Source organism: Aquarana catesbeiana, linkage group LG01 (genome assembly GCF_042186555.1).
Source record: "Aquarana catesbeiana isolate 2022-GZ linkage group LG01, ASM4218655v1, whole genome shotgun sequence".
Lineage (NCBI taxonomy): Eukaryota > Metazoa > Chordata > Amphibia > Anura > Ranidae > Aquarana > Aquarana catesbeiana.
The window spans coordinates 170,856,047-170,877,191 of NC_133324.1; the positions used below are offsets into that span (position 1 = coordinate 170,856,047).

The following is a 21,145-nucleotide window of genomic DNA, read 5'->3' on the forward strand; positions in this document are numbered from 1 at the left end:
TACAAAAGTGGACCTTCTTCTGAAAATATTTACATGTCTCTTACGTTCACGCTGTGGGTGCAGTACTTTCTAGGCAAATGACCGGGAGAGTACAGACCTGGAAAATCAAGTCCTTATTGGCATACATTTTTGGGGTTAATGACTCAGATATTGATTTATTTTAAAGTGGTTGTCAACCTCAGACATGAACAGCGAACAAAGCACATCCTTCTTTAGTGTGCACTAGCCTCAATCCAAAGCACAGAGTTTGGTTCCTCTCTGATCTTTTCTCTCTCTGCTATCTACATGAGTCACTGATAATACTCAGTGCCAACACAACAGCCTTCCGGCCCCTCCTCCAGCACACAGCAGTTGATTGACAGCCTCAGCTCTGCATATTCTCTATGTCATTGTGTAGGGGGGGGGGCTCCGTAGTGTGTGTTACAATAGGTTCCCGTCCCCCGCCTGCTGTGGCTGAAAATAATCCTTTGATCTGTGTGTTTTAGAAGGCTCTACAGGAGAAATGGCTGCAGATAAACAGGTACTTATGCAGGAAGATTTGTTTCATCTCCGTGTATCATCTGAGGCTAACCACTTCACTGGGTATATGTAAGGGTTTAGAGCCACTTTACATAGTTAGGTTGAAAAAAGAAACTAGTCCATCTAGTTCAACCAATTAAAACAAAAACACATACATGCAGTTAGAAACTATATCTATATATAGATATCTATATTACCCTTTACCCACAGTTGATCCATGATACCTCATGAGGCAATCGCATATTCCCTGGGTCAACTACCCCTGTCATTATCACCTCTAAATATTAATATCAAGTTATATTTTGTGCATTTAGGAATGCATCCAGGCCTTTTTTAAAACAATCTCCTGAGCTGGTCAAAACCAGTTCTATGCCACATTTTCACAGCTCTTACTGTGAAGAAGATTTTCTGTATTTGAAAGTTAAATCTCTTTTCCTGCAGATGTAAAGTGTGTCCCCTTGTCCTCTGTAATGACCTGAAAGTGAATAACTCTTCACCAAGTTCACTATATGGACCACTTATGTATTTGTACATGTTGATTATATCTCCCTAAATCGCCTCTTTTCAAGAGGGAATACATTATTTAAGATAATCTTTCCTCATAGTTGAACTCCTCCATGCCTCTTAAAGAGGTTGTAAACCTCAGAAAAAAAAAACTCTGCAAGACAAAGGCATAATGAGCTAGTATGCATTGCATACTAGCTCATTATGAAATACTTACCTTAGAATGATGCCCTGGATCAGCGTCATGCAGCATGGACATGTTCCACTGGAGTTACTTCCTGGTTCGCAGCTCCGGCACTGTAATTGTCCGGAGTCGCGATGACCTCACTCCCGCGCATGCACCACCGGTCAGGGCATGACTCCTGAAGAAACGACACCAATGGCCTGTTTCTTCAGTGTGCATGTATCGATGACGTCGGCAGCAGTGCATATACTGAATATCTCCTAAACTGTGCAAACTTAGGATATATTCAAGGTACCTACAGGTAAGCTTTGCTATAGACTGTAGGTAAAAGTGGTGTTTCTCTCCCTCTCCCTCCTCCTTTCCCTCCCTCCGTCTTTCTCTCCCTCTCTTCCCCTCTCTCTCCCTCTCTCCCCCTCTCTCTCCCTCCCCCTCTCTCTCCCTCCCCCCACTTCCTCTCTCTCCCTCCCCCTCTCCCTCTCTCCGTCTCTCTCTCCCTCCCTCTCCCTCTCTCTCCCTCCCTCTCCCTCTCTCTCCCTCCCTCTCCCTCTCTCCGTCTTTCTCCCCCCCCTCTCTCCGTCTTTCTCCCCCCCCTCTCTCCGTTTTTCTCCCCCCCCTCTCTCCGTCTCTCTCTCCCTCTTCCTCTCCCTCCCTCTCCCTTTCTCCGTCTCTCTCTCCCTCTTCCTCTCCCTCCCTCTCCCTCTTCCTCTTCCTCTCCCTCCCTCCCCCACACTCTCTCCCTCCCTCCCTCCCCCACACTCTCTCCCTCCCTCCCTCACACTCTCTCCCTCCCCCACACTCTCTCCCTCCCTCCCCCACACTCTCTCCCTCCCTCCCCCACACTCTCTCACTCCCCCACTTCCTCTCTCTCTCTCTCTCCCTCCCTCTCTCTCTCTCTCTCTCTCTCTCTCTCTCTCTCCCCCACACTCTCTCCCTCTCTCCCCCACACTCTCTCCCTCTCTCCCACCCCCCACTTCCTCTCTCTCCCTCCCCCTCTCCGTTTCTATCTCCCTCCCTCTCTCCTTCCACCACACTCTCTCTCTCTCTCGCCCTCCCCCACACTCTCTTCCTCTCTTTCTCTCTCCCCCCCTCTCTCTCTCTCTCTCTCTTTCCCCCCCACACTCTCTCCCTCTCTCTCTCCCCCACACACTCTCTCCCTCTCTCTCTCCCCCCCACACTCTCTCCCTCTCTCTCTCCCTCCCCCACACTCTCTCCCTCTCTCTCCCCCCCCCACTTCCTCTCTCTCCCTCTCTCTCTCCCTCCCCCCCACTTCCCCTCTCTCCATCTCTCCCTCTCTTTCTTTCTCTCTCTCCCCCTCTCTCTCCCTCCCCCACACTCCCTCTCTCTCTGTCTCTCTCTCCCTCCCTCTCTCCCTCTCCTTCCCCCACACTCTCTCCCTCTCTTTCTTTCTCTCTCTCTTCCTCTCTCTCTCTCTCTCTCTCTCTCTCTCTCTTCCTCTCTCTCTCTCTCTCTCTCTCGCTCTCTCTCGCTCTCTCTCTCTCTCGCGCTCTCTCTCTCGCTCTCTCCCTCCCCCACACTCTCTCCCTCCCCCACACTCTCTCCCTCCCCCACACTCTCTCTCTCTCTCCCTCCCTCCCCCTCTCCCTCTCCCTCCCCCTCTCCCTCTCCCTCCCCCACGCTCTCTCTCCCCCCCACACTCTCTTTCTTTCTTTCTTTCTTTCTTTCTTTCTTTCTTTCTTTCTTTCTTTCTTTCTTTCTTTCTTTCTTTCTTTCTTTCTTTCTTTCTTTCTTTCTTTCTTTCTTTCTTTCTTTCTTTCTCCCCCTCTCTCTCTCTCTCTCCCTCTCCCTCTCCCTCTCTCTCCCTCTCTCTCCCTCTCCCTCTCTCTCTCCTCTCTCTCTCTCCCTCCCTCCCCAGACAGTGCTAATTGGCCCCATGCTGATCACATGCACCCTCCCCCAATGAAAAAAAGGGAGGGGGTCCAGTATAAGTTTACCTTACAGATTTTCTGTAAAGGTGAACTTACTCTTTAAAGAACATGGATAGCAACTTTTTTTTTTTCTCATTTTCAGCTTCAGTTTGTTTCCAAAATGTGTTGTATATTTTATTGAGGAATTATGCATTTCAGAATATTCCTTCCTTTGTTTTAGAAACTTAAAGAAGAAAATGACCAACTTAAGCAAGAATTAGAAGACTTGAGGTATATATATTCCTTTATTAAATATCTCTAAAACAGATCATCTAAACCGCTACAAAGTAAATGTTTTTCTTTTTAACAGACATGTTAATGAAGAAAAAAAAGTGTGTGTGTGTAAATATTTTATTCTATCTTTTCATGTGAGAACACTGAAGAAATGACACTTTGCTGCAATGTAAAGTAGTGAGTGTACAGCTTGTATAAAATAGGAGTGTACTCACTTTTGTTGCCAGCGGTTTAGACATTAATGGCTGTGTTGAGTTATTTTGAGGGGACAGCAAATTTACACTGTTATACAAACTGTACACTCACTACTTTACATTGTAGCAAAGAGTCATTTCTTCAGTGTTGTCACATGAAAAGATATAATAAAATATTTACAAAAATGTGAGGGGTGTACTCACTTTTGTGAGATATGTATGTGTATGTATGTATGTTTATATATATATATATATATATATATATATATATATATATATATATATATATATATATATATATTATACATTTTTTTTTTAAATTGTGTAAGCACAGGAAGATTTCTTATTTGACATGATTACAGCTTAAGGGTTGCACTATGAAAGGCAAAAGGTTTAGGGCCTTAGGTGTTTGGACATGACAAGAAGTAATTAATGGAAAGTGCTTGATCAAAAAAGTGAATACAGACTGTATTTTGAACAAGAGTGCCATGGTTTGTAACTGCAGGTAGTGTCAACAAGTCTGGTTTATGAAGCAAATGTTTACATGTTATTTCAGTAGAGAATATGCACACTTAGCTGCTTGACCTATTTTACATAATTAATATAGTAGTGCAGAATGTATATAGCTTCGTCTTCTCTTTGAAATTTCATTAGGTCACTATCTTTTTATTCTGTGGAAAGCAGTATTTTTCATTGGTATTGCCTGGAATAAACCACCAAATACCGTTAGCTCAGATCCAAATTATACTTGTTTGGGCAGAAATTGTAATCAGCAGCGGGAGGTAGTGAAGAATTCTAAAACTTCATGGGAACGATAGAGTCACACATTACAGAACCTGGCTTTGAGCCTGTGGTGCTTCAGCAAATGAGGAAGGACACTAAATAAATATTAAAGTTTGAATGCAGTGTTAAAATTTGCTTAATATAAAGGAAACTCCAGTAAGTGAATGGTTTTATTTTTTAAAATCCGTGCTGAACTGAGGCAATAATTCAGCCATAAAATATTGAGATTTTCCAACAAAATTTTCTACATGGTTTCAATTACACTTCTGTATCTGCACTGCTGATTGGATATTCAGAGCTACAAATAATAGGATTTGTGTACTCGTAAATTCCTATTCTTGGAGTCCATTGAGAGAGACCTAGGAATTCATCCACTTTTGCTTTATACTGTCATTTACAAGAGGATTGGACAATAGCAAATAAAAATTGGGCTTTATTATAAACACCTGTAACCTTCAATGGACTCAGCTCAAAAAGAACTTAAAGAATATTATGCCTGAAGCTTGCATTAGATGGGGCCTGAACAGCCACCTGGTAGAACGTGTGAACAGAAGACCAGGTGGCAGCAAATCTGGGGAAAAAAGTTGCTTGATGCTGAAATGCGAAAGAAGCACAGATCTAGTAGGTGTGTCTTGACAAGAAGTTGTGGAACCTGAGCCATAGGCTTGTATGATGGTCTATGTGAGCCACGTAGAAATGGTAGAATGAGAGACCAGAGCACCCTCACGGGGACCATCTAGGTCGACATAAAGGGGATCAATCTTTTTGAAAGAAGCAGTTGCTGGGAGAGAGACTCTTAGAGCCTGACAATGGGTGGAAATTTAACTGGAGCTGGATGGAAGAACAGGAGAATGATGCCCTGGTTGAGATGAAAACTCAGAAACGACCTTGTGCACGAAAAGTACTGAGCCTCATTACCAATTTGTCCCTATGGTAAACCAGAAAATGTTCCTTGTAGGAAAAAAATGCAAGATAAGAAACCTTGCAGAGGTGATTACTGCAAGGAATGCCACCTTGTGAGTGAGAAGAGAAAGAGGGCTGTCTCTAATAGGTTTCAAACAATAGTTTTTGAAGTGCATTGAACACCAGATTTGCATCCCACAGTGTCATAGTGGGGTGAACAGGGGGAGCTACACGGGGACCCCCTTTAAAAAGATCTTATTCAAGGAATGAGGAGGCAATCTCCTTCAGACTGACATGGGATTGACATGTCCCATGAAGGCAGAATATTGTGTTTTAGGGGTCTGGAGTGAAACCTTTATAAATGGGGCTACTGTGAAGGAAGCTATTAGAAGGAAGGTATTAGAACAAAGACTCACATACAAAAGTGAACTCAAAAGTCTTGGACCGAGGAGTATGAAGTTTCTCCTGAGGGTGAAATTCACTAGCAATTAGCTTTTTCTAGAACTAAATCCAGATATGCCAAATGAGGAGTCAGTTGCAGCAATGATGGTTCAGTTAAACCATTGTAATGTCTGGACAGTCAAGGCCACATTGTCCAACAGAGTCTGCGACTGTTCCCCCAACAATAGATCATTTAAGTATTCCACAATGGGAATACCACAAGAGCACAGCAGGGCTAGTATAGAGATCAGCACCTTGATGGACACCCAAAGTGCAGACGAGAATTTGAATAGTAGGTCGATGAACTGAAAGGGCAGGCGACCCAGGGCAAAACTCAGGAAACGTTGTACTGGAAAGCTGGAAATTGACAGTGTGGTACGTCAGGGTTTCTTAGCTCAATGGTAGTGCTAACACAGTGAGTTTACTCCACGCCAGATATAGGCGATTCAGGGCTTTCCTGTCCACTTTTATTTAAACGAAAATCACAATTCAAACAGATATGTCTTCCCACGCAGGGATTCTCCCCATCACTGGAAAAGCATAACAATCAGCCTCTTGGCTCTCTTGTGGCAGCATTACTGCTCTGAGTAAATTTTCAGTATCCTCCTGACCATCAGTACCTTTTTTGGTTCCAGTATCTGTGCATAAACACGTCCCAGTGTTTATGCACAGATGCTGCACCCCAGCTCTGCACCTTCCTTACAGCTTACATGCAGTATTACTGAACTTGAATCAAGTCATTTAGTGCTTTGAGATCCAAGATGAAGCATATTGGGTCTTGGAACTGTGAACAGCTGAGAGTAAAACCCCCTGAAACTGTTCTGCAACAGGAACTTGGGCAATGACACCTGGATCCAGAAGGCCAGAGAGGGCTGGGTGGAGATGTGCTTAACTGCAGTGACACAGAAAGGTGAGAAACTGAGGAGGGGACAGGGAACAAGACTCTAGTTTGTAGCCCCTGGAAGCTACTTTCTGCACTCAAGCATCAGACATGCAAGCTTTTCAAGTGTATGTAAAGGCTAACAAACATGCCCTGTGTACATTTGTCTGCAGATAAGTACACTGCATCCAAAAAGAAATGCCTAGTATTTCTGTGTGTTAAAAATCACGTGACTTACCTCACTTCCTTTATCTTTAAATGCCATTACTTTGCTTTATGATTGACTGACAGAGATGATAACTGTTGGGGGGTCATTGAACTGAATAGGCTAGTGGTCTATGCAGCACTATCATTGAACATGGTCTCAAGTAACATTGACATCTGCTTAAATTGTCAATTAAATATCATCTCCTCAATAAGAGGTTTATATTGTTGGCATATATAGTAAATAAGTGTGGTTTTTCCTACTTAATTCCATGGTTTAATAATATTATTATTTTTTTTTTTTCTTTTTCACTTGTTGCAAAGACAGCAACGATAGCACATTATTTTCTGTATGAATGGTTACGTTTGTTTGATGTTTACTAGATAATTGGCCATTAATTTACTTCTCAAGATTTAATAGCCCAAATTAAGTAATTGTATTTAACAATATTGGATGCTTTTTCTTCTTTGCTTTAGGCTTCAGTACAAACAACTGATTGAAGAGGGACAGAATGAATGCTTAGATGAGAGGCGGATCAATCTTTTGAAGTCTCAGGTGTTGCAGTTGGAAAGGCAGGTAATGTGTGTAAAGGAAAATGTATGAATGTGGGAGTTATGGCTCATTTAAAGTTCACGGGGAAAAAAAAAAAAAAATTAAGTACTAACGGTTGACGTTCTCAATGAGCTGGATGGGTTGGTGAGTAAAGCACAGCTTTGGGAGTTACTGTATTTAACATCATAAGATAATAGTCAACCACCATGTAAAGATTATTATATAATGTGAAAGAAATTAAAAAGCAGCAACCCCTCTAAGCCATTTGATGTGCCCTACTGGACTTACAGACATACATTAATGTTGCATGACCCACCAACACGTTTTTATGGATGTGGTACCACAACTAAGCAAAAATTGGGAGAAAAATATTGTTTAAAAACATAGAAGGACCAGGCATGAGGAGAATGTTTTGATCCTTTTACCCACTTGCATACAGAGCACTTACACCCCCTTCCTGCCCAGGCCATTTTTCAGCTTTCAGCGCTATCGCACTTTGAATGACAATTGCGTAGTCATGCTACACTGTACCCAAATATAATTTTTATCATTTTCTTAACACAAATAGAGCTTTCTTTTGGTGGTATTTAATCCCTGCTGGGTTTTTTTCTTTTTTACTTAAAAAAGAAAAAAAAAAAGACCATTTAAAATTTGAAACATATTATTTTTTTTTTACTTAGTTTCTGTCAGTAAATTTTGTAATCAAGTAATTTTTGTCCTTCAATGATGTGCGCTGATGAGGCGGCACTGATAGGCTGAACTGGCGGGCATTGATGGGGTCGGACTTCTGGGCACTGATGAGGCGGCACTTATGGGCACTGATGAGGTGGCACTTATGGGCATTAAATTAGGTGGCACTGATGAGGAGGCACTAACCTGCCGCACTTATGGGCACTGATAGGCGGCACTGGTGAGCGCTGATAGGCGGCACTGTTGGGCGCTGATGGGTGGCATTGATGGTTAGCCCAGATAGGCGGGACTGATAGCCAGCACTGACTGGCATCACTAATGGGCACTGATTGGTGTCACTTGTGGGCAGTGGTTGGCACTGATTGCTAGCAATGGTGGGCACTGATTGGTGACACTTTAGGTGCTATAATGTAATCGGGGCACTGATGATCAGTGCCCTGATTACATGTTTTGTTGCCCCCTGCCGCTGATCACACTCTGTCAGTGTGAGGCGAGGAGCGCCGATTACCGGCATCTCCGTGTTTAAATGTGATAGGTTGTGATTGGACACAGCCAATCACATGGTAAAAAAGCCGCAGAAGTGGCTCTTTACAGAGATTGGGGTCGCGCTGTGTCCTTGCAACACGACGTGCCCCCGTTCTGGGATGCCGTCATATGACGGTGGGCGGGCGGCAACTAGTTAAAGGAGTTGTAAAGTCAGAATGTTTTTTATCTTAATGCATTCTGTGTGCAGCAGCTCCCCTAATACTTACCCGAGCCTCATCTCTGTCCAGCGATGTCCATGAGTGTCTCAGCCATCCGAGACTCTCCTTCCTGATTGGCTGAGACACACCAGCGGCACCATTGGCTCCCACTGCTGTCAGTCAAATTCAGTCAGCCAATCAGGTGAGAGAGGGGGCAGGGCCGGGCCGCAGCTCTATGTCTGAATCGACACAGGGAGCTGTGACTTGGCTCAGGTGTCCCCACAGCAAGCTGCTTGCTGTGGGGGCACTCAACAGGAGAGAGGGGCCAGGAGAGCAGAAGAGGGACCCGAGAAGAGGAGGAGTGGAGCTGCTTTGTGCAAATCAATTTCACAAAGCAGGCAAGTATAGCATGTTTGTTATTTTTATTGAAAAAAATTTTAGGTGGTGGGCCGGTGGACCAGAGGAGGACAAGGGGGGACCAGAGGAGCCCACAGAGAAGCACAGAGGTAGAGGAGGACACAGTGGACACTCGAGGACACAGAGGATGCTCGGGGATGGTCGGTGCGGCAGTGGGGGAAGTTATAATGACCGATCTCCCTGTGTGGCTTTCAATAAAGCAGCTGAAAGCCACGAAGGGGAGAGGAGGAGAAGCGGCTGTCAGCAGAGTAACAAACACAGAGCGGTTGGTAAGGTGGATGAGTCTGGCAGCAGCATTCTTGATGTATTAAAGGAGGGATGGACTATGTAGAGGTAAGCCAATGAGGAGGGAATTGCAGTAGTTGAGGCGAGAGATGACCAGGGAGTGAATTAAGAGCTTTGTTGTGTCATTAGCTAGAAAGGGGCGTATTTTGGAGATGTTGCGGAGGTTGAGGTGGCAAGATTTGGACAGTGGTTGGACGTGGGGGCTTAAAGGAGAGTTCAGAGTCCAGGACTACCCCTAGGACCTTGGCATGCGGGTATTGGCTTATGGTTGTGCCATTGATTTTGACAGAGAGATCGGGGGAAGAGGCACGTGGGGGAGCAATATAACCCCCATATACAAACTGTTGTAATTCCTACACTGTTCACCTGATTTGGATGTAAATACCCTCAAATTAAAGCTGAAAGTCTGCAGTTAAAGCACATCTTGTTCGTTTCATTTCAAATCCATTGTGGTGGTGTATAGAGCCAAAAAGAATAGAATTGTGTCGGTGTCCCAATATTTATGAACCTGACTGTATTTGCTTCTGGGTTATGTACAGGAGCCTGTTTACAGCTAAATTACACAGGGGAACAAAAACCTCATCTACTGCTCCCTATAGACAAACCATAGGATCTAGTGAAACCTTGATCCTATATACTACAGAGATAGTGTCAGTCACATCCTTCCAGTAGAGAAATGGTTTGCATAAATTTGAATTTAATAAAGTGAGCCGTACTTGCTCCTCAATCCTAATCTAAGCTAGAGTCTATGTGATGTGTTTTTCTTTCTGGATTTCTAAAGTGACCAAGCAAAGTTGCATTACCGCTCTTTAACTTTGCATTAATAATGGAGCCTCTTGCTAAACTAAACAATGTTTTTCTGTTTGTTGCCATAAATCTCTTTCAAGTAAATCCAAAAAGTTGTATGTGACTTTGGATAAATTTATTATGATAAGTTAAACAAATTTAGGTCATAAATCCCAAACTGGTAAACGAAAACTGAAGAAAAGTTATGAGTGGATAACTTGGAAAAAGCTAAATAAAAAAATATTTGCAGAAATGGACTTTATGGACTTAGGCACACACATATAAGATAGAAATTGAAATTTTAATTGGATAAAGTTAAAATTGAATTTTACAAAACATAAAACAAAAACACATATTAATGCATGATCCCAAGGACTCAAATAACACCTCCAAATATTATATTCTAATCCAATGGACTGAAATTATAAATAACCGGTAGCAGCATCCATAAGGAATAAAGTGCATGGAGTGGTTGAGTCACAGTATGAGGTTACAAGACGATTAGTCGCTCTGCATGTTGCGCGCACAATTGCGCTTCTTCAGGAGCTTACAGATCTAATAAACATATAGCGAAACATCGAATAAATATGACAGAATATCCAATGCATAAAACAAAACAATATCAACATTGAAATTGTCACTTTAGTGGGATCCAAAAGAGAGGGAAAGGGAAAACGCCCAAGTCCAGTGACCAAAGGGGGGCAAAAAGCATAGCCTTCCTATGGGGACGCAACCAGTTATACATAGAATGGATTAAATTAATGAGAAAAATGGAACAATTTTTTATATCAAAATATAGTACCCAGAATTGTCTATATATAGATATATACAGTGAGGACGGAAAGTATTCAGACCCCCTTAAATTTTTATATTTTTTATACTATATTGCAGCCATTTGCTAAAATCATTTTAAGTTCTTTTTTTTCTCATTAATGTACACACAGCACCCCATATTGACAGAAAAACACAGAATTGTTGACATTTTTGCAGATTTATTAAAAAAGAAAAACTGAAATATTACATGGTCCTAAGTATTCAGACCCTTTGCTCAGTATTTAGTAGATGCGCCCTTTTGATCTAATACAGCCATGAGTCTTTTTGGGATAGATGCAACAAGTTTTTCACACCTGGATTTGGGGATCCTCAGCCATTCCTCCTTGCAGATCCCCTCCAGTTCTGTCAGGTTGGATGGTAAACGTTGGTGGACAGCCATTTTTAGGTCTCTCCAGAGATGCTCAATTGGGTTTAAGTCAGGGCTCTGGCTAGGCCATTCAAGAACAGTCACGGAGTTGAAGTGAAGCCACTCCTTCATTATTTTAGCTGTGTGCTTAGGATCATTGTCTTGTTGGAAGGTAAACCTTTAGCCCAGTCTGAGGTCCTGAGCACTCTGGAGAAGGTTTTCATCCAGGATATCCCTGTACTTGGCCGCATTCATCTTTTCCTCGATTGCAACCAGTCGTCCTGTCCCTGCAGCTGAAAAATACCCCCACAGCATGATGCTGCCACCACCATGCTTCACTGTTGGGACTGTATCGGACAGGTGATGAGCAGTGCCTGGTTTTCGCCACACATCCCGCTTAGAATTAAGGCCAAAAAGTTCTATCTTGGTCTCATAAGACCACAGAATCTTATATCTCACCATCTTGGAGTCCTTCAGGTGTTTTTTTTAGCAAACTCCATGCTGGCTTTCATGCGTCTTGCACTGAGGAGAGGCTTCCGTCGGGCCACTCTGCCATAAAGCCCCAACTGGTGGAGGGCTGCAGTGATGGTTGACTCTACAACTTTCTCCCATCTCCCGACTGCATTTCTGGAGCTCAGCCACAGTGATCTTTGGGTTCTTCTTTACCTCTCTCACCAAGGCTCTTCTCCCCCGATAGCTCAGTTTGGCCAGATGGCCAGTTCTAGGAAGGGTTCTGGTCGTCCTAAACGTCTTCCATTTAAGGATTATGGAGGCCACTGTGCTCTTAGGAACCTTAAGTGCAGCAGAAATTTTTTTGTAACCCTGGCCAGATCTGTGCCTTGCCACAATTCTGTCTCTGAGCTCTTCAGGCAGTTCCTTTGACCTCATGATTTTCATTTGCTCTGACATGTACTGTGAGCTGTAAGGTCTTATATAGACAGGTGTGTGGCTTTTCTAATCAAGTCCAATCAGTATAATCAAACACAGCTGGACTCAAATGAAGGTGTAGAACCTTCTCAAGGATGATCAGAAGAAATGGACAGCACCTGAGATAAATATATGAGTGTCACAGCAAAGGGTCTGAATACTTAGGACCATGTGATATTTCAGTTTTTCTTTTTTACTAAATCTGCAAAAATGTCAACAATTCTGTGTTTTTCTGTCAATATGGGGCGTTGTGTGTACATAAATAAGGAAAAAAATGAACTTAAATGATTTTAGCAAATGGCTGCAATATAACAAAGAGTGACAAATTTAAGGGGGTCTGAATACTCTCTGACACCACTGCATGTGTATGTGTGTGTGTGTGTGTGTATATATATATATATATATATATATATATATATATATATATATATATATATATATATATATATATATATGTGTGTGTGTATATATATATATATATATATATATATATATATATATATATATATATATATATATATATATATATATATATATATATGTGTGTGTGTATATATATATATATATATATATATATATATATATATATATATACCCACACACAGTATCTCACAAAAGTGAGTACACATTTTTGTTTTATATCTTTTCATGTGACAACACTGAAGAAATGACCCTTTGCTGCAATGAAGATTAGTGAGTGTACAGCTTGCATAACAGTGTAAATTTGCTGTCCCCTCAAAATAGCTCAACACACACCCATTAATGTCTAAACCGCTGGCAACAAAAGTGAGTACAAAAATGTCCAAATTTGGCCCAAAGTGTCAATATTTTGTGTGGCCACCATTATTTTCCAGCACTGCCTTAACCCTCTCGGGCATGGAGTTCACCAGAGCTTCACAGGCTGCCACTGGAGTCCTCTTCCACTCCTCAATGATGACATCACGGAGCTGGCGGATGTTCGAGACCTTGTGCTCCTCTACCTTCTTTTTTGAGGATGCCCCACAGATGCTCAATAGGGTTTAGGTCTGGAGACATGCTAGACAGGCCAGTCCATCACCTTTTCCCTCAGCTTCTTTAGCAAGGTAGTGGTCGTCTTGGAGGTGTGTTTGGGGTCGTTATCATGTTGGAATACTGCCCTGCTGCCCAGTCTCTGAAGGGAGGGGATCATGCTCTGCCTCAGTATGTCACAGTACATGTTGGCATTCACGGTTCCCTCAATGAACTGTAGCTCACCAGTGCTGGCAGCACTAGTGCAGACCGAGACCATGACACTCCCACAACCATGCTTGACTGTAGGCATGCTTGACTGTACTCCTCACCTGTTTGCCGCCACACAGGCTTCACACTATCTGAACCAAATAAGTTTATCTTGGTCTCATCAGACCACAGTACATGGTTCCAGTAATCCATGTCCTTAGTCTGCTTGTCTTCAGCAAACAGTTTGCGGGCTTTCTTGTGCATCATCTTTAGAAGAGGCTTCCTTCTGGGATGACAGCCATGCAGACCAATTTGATGCAGTGTGCGGCGTATTGTCTGAGCACTGACAGGCTGACCCCTCACCCCTTCAACCTCTGCAGCAATGATGGCAGCACACATACGTCTATTTCCCAAAGACAACCTCTAGATATGACGCTGAGCACGTGCACTCAACTTCTTTGGTTGACCATGGCAAGGCCTGTTCTGAGTTGAACCTGTCCTATTAAACCGCTGTATGGTCTTGGCCACCATGCTGCAGCTCAGTTTCAGGGTCTTGGCAATCTTCTTATAGCCTAGGCCATCTTTATGTAGAGCAACAATTCTTTTTTTTCAGATCCTCAGAGAGTTCTTTGCTGTGAGGTGCCAAGTTGAACTTCCAGTGACCAGTATGAGAGAGTGAGAGCGATAGCACCAAATTTAACACACCTGGTCCCCTTTCACACCTGAGACTTTGTAACGCTAACAAGTCACATGACACAGGGGAGGGAAAATGTCTAATTGGATCCCAATTTGAACATTTTCACTTAGGGGTGTACTCACTTTTGTTGTCAGCAGTTTAGATGTCAATGGTTGTGTGTTGAGTTATTTTGAGGGGCCAGCAAATTTACACTGTTATACAAGCTGTACACTCACTACTTTACATTGTAGTAGCAAAGTATCATTTCTTCAGTGTTGTCACATGAAGCGATATAATAAAATATTTACAAAAATGTGAGGGGTGTACTATGTACTGTGTGTGTGTGTGTCTGTGTCTCTCTCTCTCTCTCTCTCTCTCTCTCTCTCTCTCTCTCTCTCTCTCTCTCTCTCTATATCTATATCTATATATATATATATATACCATATTTATCGGCGTATAACACGCACTTTTTTTCCCTTAAAATCGTGGGCGTGCGTTATACGCCGATCCCCGCTAATTGTGATCTATCGGCGGCCGCCGACATTCACATAGCGTGTAGTTTTAAATATGGTGCCGTGGAGTTCGGAGGGACTCGGCGGAGCTGAACGAGTGCCGCCGAAATCACAGTGACTGGGTGGAGCCAAGATACACATAGTCGAGTGTTCTCGGCTCTTTCCGGCGCCACTCACAGTCACGCCCAGTCCCGCCATTGGACCCGTGTTATGTCCATCATAGGGCGGGACTGTGAGCGGCGCCGGAAAGAGACGAGTACACTCGACTATGTGTATCTCGGCGGCGTTCGTTCAGCTCCGCCGAGTCCCTCTGAACTCCGCGGCGCCATATTTAAAACTACATGCTATGTGTATGTCGGCGGCGATCTGTCCAAGCATGGACACTGGGGGCAAGGCTGCACTGACCACTGGGGACAAGGCTGCACTGACCACTGGGGCAAAGCTGCACTGACAAGGCTGCACTGGGGCAAAGCTGCACTGACCAGACTGCACTGACAAGACTGCACTGGCAAAGCTGCACTGACAAGGCTGCACTGAGAAGACTGCACTGGGGCAAAGCTGCACTGACAAGGCTGCACTGAGAAGACTGCACTGGGGCAAAGCTGCACTGACAAGGCTGCAATGGACACTGGGGCAAGGATGCACTGACACTGAAAAGGCTGCAGATGGACACGATAAGGCTGCATTGATGGGCATTTTTAATGTAAGTTTTTTTTCCTTAAACTTCCCTCCTAAAAGTTTTTTTCCTTAAAATTCTCTCCTAAACTTGGGGTGCGTGTTATACGCCGATGAATACGGTATATAGAGAGAGAGAGACACAATTCTGAGTACTATATTTTGTTTTCTCTCTTCTCTGGTTTACATAATTCTATGATTTCAATATTGGGGATTCTCTGTCTGTTTCATTCATACATGACCCCTATATATATAAAATATATTACTTTGAAAAATTCCTGTACTATGAAAGTATCCAACTTCTTGTAATATGTCTATATTACTTGATCTGATATATAAAATCATTCCATTTTTCTTATAAATTTAATCTATTCTATGTATAACTGGTTGTGTCCCCATGGAAAGGCTGTGCTTTTTGCCCCCCTTTGGTCACTGGACTTTCCCTCCCCCTTCCCTCTTCCCTCCGTTTTCCTTCCTTCCTTTTGGATCCCACTAAAATGACCATTTCATTGTTGATATTGTTTTGTTTTATGCATTGGATATTCTGTCATATTTATTCGATGTTTCTCTATATGTTTGTCAGATCTGTAAGCTCCTGAAGAAGCGCAATTGTGCGCGCAACATGTAGAGCGACTAATCGTCTTGCAATCTCATACTGTGACTCAACCACTCCATGCGCTTTATCTCTTATGGATGCTGCTACTGGTTATTTCTAATTTCAATTCATTTAATTAGAATATAATATTTAGAGGTGTTATTTGAGTCCTTGGGGTCATGCATTAATATGATGCGTTTTTGTTTTAAGTTTTATAAAATTTGATTTTAACTTTATCCAATTAAAATTGCAATTTCTGTCTTATATGTGTGTGCCTATAAAGTCCATTTCTGCAAATATTTTTTTATTTAGCTTTTTCCAATCTATATCGGGATGTTGGCATATTGTTACTAGTCTATCCACAGTGTCACGCTGTGAGGATGCACATTAAATTTCTCTCAATCTTTCTAAGTGGATAACTCATTAGGGATCTGGACATTTTTTTTGAGATCTCCAAGTTACTTTTTCAGTTGAAGTAACAAACCTTTAGGCTCAGTTCACACTACTATGATGTGATTTTGACTCTATTTGCATTGCGACTTTGGTTGCATTTTGGATGTGGTTTGCATATTTTATGGGGCCAAATCACACTGTAAATTGCACCAATATAGCACAGGAACCTTTCCCAAAATTGCACCACAAAGTTGCCTTAATGTGAACAGGCATCATTGAAAATAATGTGTTTTCTCTTGTCATTCGATTTTGTGTGGTTCAAGTCGCATCTGAAATTTAACTAACGTGAACCAGGCCTTAAAGTCCTCTGTTTATTAAGAAAACAATTATGTAATCTCACAATTTTGTATCAGGAAAAATAATTATACCGACCCTTATATTACTGTATGTCTCCTCAAAACAGCAATATTCTCACCTTTTCTTTCCTTGTTAAAAGAGCTATGAAAAAGGAATTGATATTTGCAAATATCAGAACCCCACAATTAATGGCTCTGCAGCGGTGACTGGTATTAGCATTGGCGCCATGAGAACCCCAGGCTTTATAAGCTATATATACGTTTTCTATTCTAGACCATTCACATTTTGCTGAAATAACTCGCTGCCAAGCAAATTAGCAACACAGTCAGCTGCAGATGTCTATGCAGTTTTTTTTCTGTGTATTTGCTACCCCTGGTCCTATTATCCGGGGCAACCAACTGTGACAGATTTGCAAAGGTGTGAGACCTATTTTCACACTAAACAGACACATAATAAAGAAGTGGCCAGGGTTACCAAACTGGCAGACATCAAAAAGGGTTGGATTCAAAATTTAGATTTGTTACTTTGATAAGTTGACAGTGCTAATTACTAAGCCACTATTCTAGACTACAGTGATTCTATAGTTAAAATGCCCATCACCTAATACTAACCACCTCACCTTTCTTTTGTTATGATTAAAGAGTAAAATTGCCTTTTTAATGCTTATCAATGGTCAATTGGCTATATGTCTGCACAAAGACATGATTACAGATGAAAGAGAGGGATCAGAGTTAAAGAATAGTTGATGAAGGGCCAACTGTTCTCAAGGTCAGTCCTCAGACACCTTCAGCTAAGGCCACCTCACTAAATACTCAATCTCAGGTCCTCTTTTTAGGACTCCTTTACACTTGAGGTTGGTTAGCCAGGTTCTTAAACTGCTGGTTTTATGATTATATTTGTATCCTTTTCATTATACTAGGTGATGATGCTGACAGAAGGGCTCAGCTGCAGAGCATCAGTATTACTTGAATTTGGCAATGCGTTACAAGCTGTTCTTGATAAGCTTCAGTAAGTATATTTTTTTTTCGCTTTAATGATATATGTATATTTTTGTTAACAAGTACATTATTTCTTTGATAGGTTTCCATTAAAATAGAAAACGTGTTTATTATTTGAAAGGTTATTGGAAAAGATGCCCATACACTTGCATCTGTAAATGCAAATACTGCCATTTACAAGCATATACCCATGTGCAGCAGATTTTTTAATTCACTCATATAGACAGAAGTATGCAGCTGCTGGGGCTCCTGGGCGCAGCAAATAATGTAATGCTATACGCTCATATGCCTGAAAATATGTTTGTGTGTATGAACGTTTAGGGTGTCACCCACGCAAGCCAAGTATATTACAGTTCTCAAGGGCAGATTAGAAATAATTACAGCAAGGCTCATGTTTTATATTTACACCCACATAATTATTATATTTGAACAGAATGAACTACCTTTTGTCTGATATCTGTACAATACACTGATCAGCCACCACTTTATGACCATTAGCAGGCTAAGTGAATAACACTGATTATCAAGTTTCATTGGCATCTAAAAGTCATTCAGCTATATTAGGCAGAAAAAATGGGCATCAAGTTGCAGTGGCCTCTTTTAGTAGGATAATGTGCCCTGCCACACTGCAAAAATTATTCAAGAATGGTTTGAGGAACACGAGGTGTTGACTCGGCCCCCGAATTCCCCAAATCTCAGTCCATCGAGCACCTGTGGGATGTTCTGGAAAAAAGTCCGATCCATGGAGGCCCCACCTCGCAACTTACAGGACGTAAAGAATCTGCTGCTGATGGCTAGATGCCAGACACCACAGCATACCTTCGTCTATGCCTACATCTAGTGGCACCCATCTACGTCTAGTGGCACCTATGCTTTGACAGGTCAAATATATGTTTTGGTGGCAAAAGGGAACCTACTTAATATTAGGTGGTCATTAAGTTAGTATGCTGGGCCAACTTTTCTTAATTTATATTAGTAATGACTGCAAAAACAATATATTTGAATAATCCGTATAGCCAGGCACTATTAATAGAATCACTATATCCTGAAGTGCAGTGCAACGATCATGTGATAAAAAAAAAAATCGTGCAGCAAATTATTGAAATTGCAATAAAGATAAATATCATAAAAACGTGACCAAATGAAATTAATAATCGACATTGAGTTTGGTCACGTTTTTATGATATTTATCTTTATTGCAATTTCAGTAATTTGCTGCACAGTTTTCTTTGAGATATTGTAACATTTATTTGGCCATGTAAATGCACAACTTGAGTAGCAGCAACATAACTTTCAGTTTCTTTCTATAATTTTTTTGGTTTGGATTAGCACAGAGATATTTGATTTCACGATTAATAGAGTGTTTTTATTCGCAAAGGTTTTTACTTGCCAGTGAAAATGGTTTGCCAGAAGTTCCAATTACTAGAGTAGAATTAATACGAATGATTGAAATATGCCGCGCTATGCAGGACAAGCTACGTCACAGTCATCAGGTAAGAAAACCTGACGATTTTTGTTGTTTTTCTATTGTCATGCGTTCATCCTTAAATTATAACACTGGATTCACGTTAAATAATAAGTACTGCAGCATTTAATTACAAGTACATCTGCACTAAGCCCAGTCCTGCTCACTCATTGCTGGATTGACAGCACTGCCTCTGTTGCTGAAACCCTCCCCCTGTGGGCTGAAATGTCTCTAGGGGGGCAGAACATGTGAGACGCAAATGAATGATGATTTTGCTTGGGGAAGGTAAAAGAGTATTTTTTGTACCTCACTTTACCTTCCCACACTGCAATTTTACTACTCTGCATAGTCTCATTACCATTGTAAGCTCTAACGAGCAGGGCCCTCTGATCCCTCCTGTATTGATTTGTATTGTAATTGTACTGTCTGCCCTCATGTTGTAAAGCGCTGCGCAAACTGTTGGCGCTATATAAATCCTGTGTAATAATAACCATATATGCTTACCGTATTTATCGGCGTATAACACGCACTTTTTTCCCCTTAAAATCAGGGGAAAATCGCGGGTGCGTGTTATACGCCGATCCCCGCTAATTGTGAACTATCGGCGGCGATCGCCGCCGACATTCACATAGCGAGTAGTTTTAAATATGGTGCCACAGAGTTCAGAGGGACTCAACGGAGCTGAACGAGCGCCGCCGAAATCACAGTGAGCCGAGATACACATAGCTCTTTCCGGCGCCGCTCACAGTCACGCCCAGTCCCGCCATTGGACCTGTGTTATGTCCATCATAGGGCGGGACTGTGAGCGGCGCCGGAAAGAGCCGAATACACTCGACTATGTGTATCTCGGCTCACTGTGATTTCGGCGGCGCTCGTTCAGCTCCGCCGAGTCTCTCCGAACTCCACGGCGCCATATTTAAAACTAAATGCAGCTATGTGTATGTCGGCGCCGATCATGGACACTGGGGGCAAGCATGGACACTGGGGGCAAGCATGGACACTGGAGGCAAGCATGGACACTGGGGGCAAGCATGGACACTGGGGGCAAGCATGGACACTGGGGGCAAGCATGGACACTGGGGGCAAGCATGGACACTGGGGGCAAGCATGGACACTGGGGGCAAGGCTGCACTGACCACTGGGGCAAAGCTGCACTGACAAGGCTGCACTGGGGCAAAGCTGCACTGACAAGGCTGCACTGGGGCAAAGCTGCACTGAAAAGGCTGCAATGACACTAACAAGGCTGCAAATGAACACTGATGAGGCTGCATTGATGGGCATTTTAATGTAAGTTTTTTTTCCTTAAACTTCCCTCCTAAAAGTTTTTTTCCTTAAAATTCTCTCCTAAAATTGGGGTGCGTGTTATACGCCGGCGCGTGTTATACGCCGATAAATACGGTAGTTTACTTTTTTATTTAACCTGTGGGTGTAAAATGTTTGATTTAAAACCCTTTCATGACTAAACCTATTTTTGACATTTGATGTTTACAAGTTAAAATCCGTATTTTTTGCTAGAAAACTACTTAGAGCCCCCAAACATTTATATATATTTTTTTAGCAGAGAATCTAGAGAATAAAATGGCGATTGTTGCAATATTTTTTATCACACAGTATTTGTGCAGCGGTGTTTTAAACGCACATTTTTGGGAAAAGGGACACTTTTATGAATTTTTAAAAAACCAAACAGTAAAGTTAGCCCAATTTTTTTGTATAATGTGAAAGATAATGTTACGCTGAGTAAACAGATACCAAACATGTTACCCTTTATAATTGCATGCGGTCGTGGAATGGCGACAAAATACGGTACCTAAAAATCTCCATAGGCGATGCTTTAAATTTTTTTTTTATGGTTACCAGGTTAGCGTTACAGAGGAGGCCTAGTCCTAGAATTACTGCTCTCGCTCTGACGATCGCGGCGATACCTCACATGTGTGATTTGAACACCGTTTACATATGCGGGTGTGACTTCCGTATGTGTTTTCTTT

At 42.2% G+C, this 21,145-nt stretch overlaps 1 protein-coding gene across 1 annotated transcript in view; it reads left to right on the top strand.

Annotated features, from left to right (window-relative positions):
* LOC141137152 (uncharacterized) overlaps positions 1-21,145 on the top strand; it is a 184,350-nt gene that overhangs the window by 36,982 nt on the left and 126,223 nt on the right. Inside the window, exons 4-7 of the mRNA XM_073624561.1 lie at positions 3,314-3,363; positions 7,249-7,348; positions 17,617-17,705; positions 19,074-19,188. Coding sequence (XP_073480662.1) covers positions 3,314-3,363; positions 7,249-7,348; positions 17,617-17,705; positions 19,074-19,188 — 354 coding nt within the window. The remainder of the gene's footprint in view (positions 1-3,313; positions 3,364-7,248; positions 7,349-17,616; positions 17,706-19,073; positions 19,189-21,145) is intronic.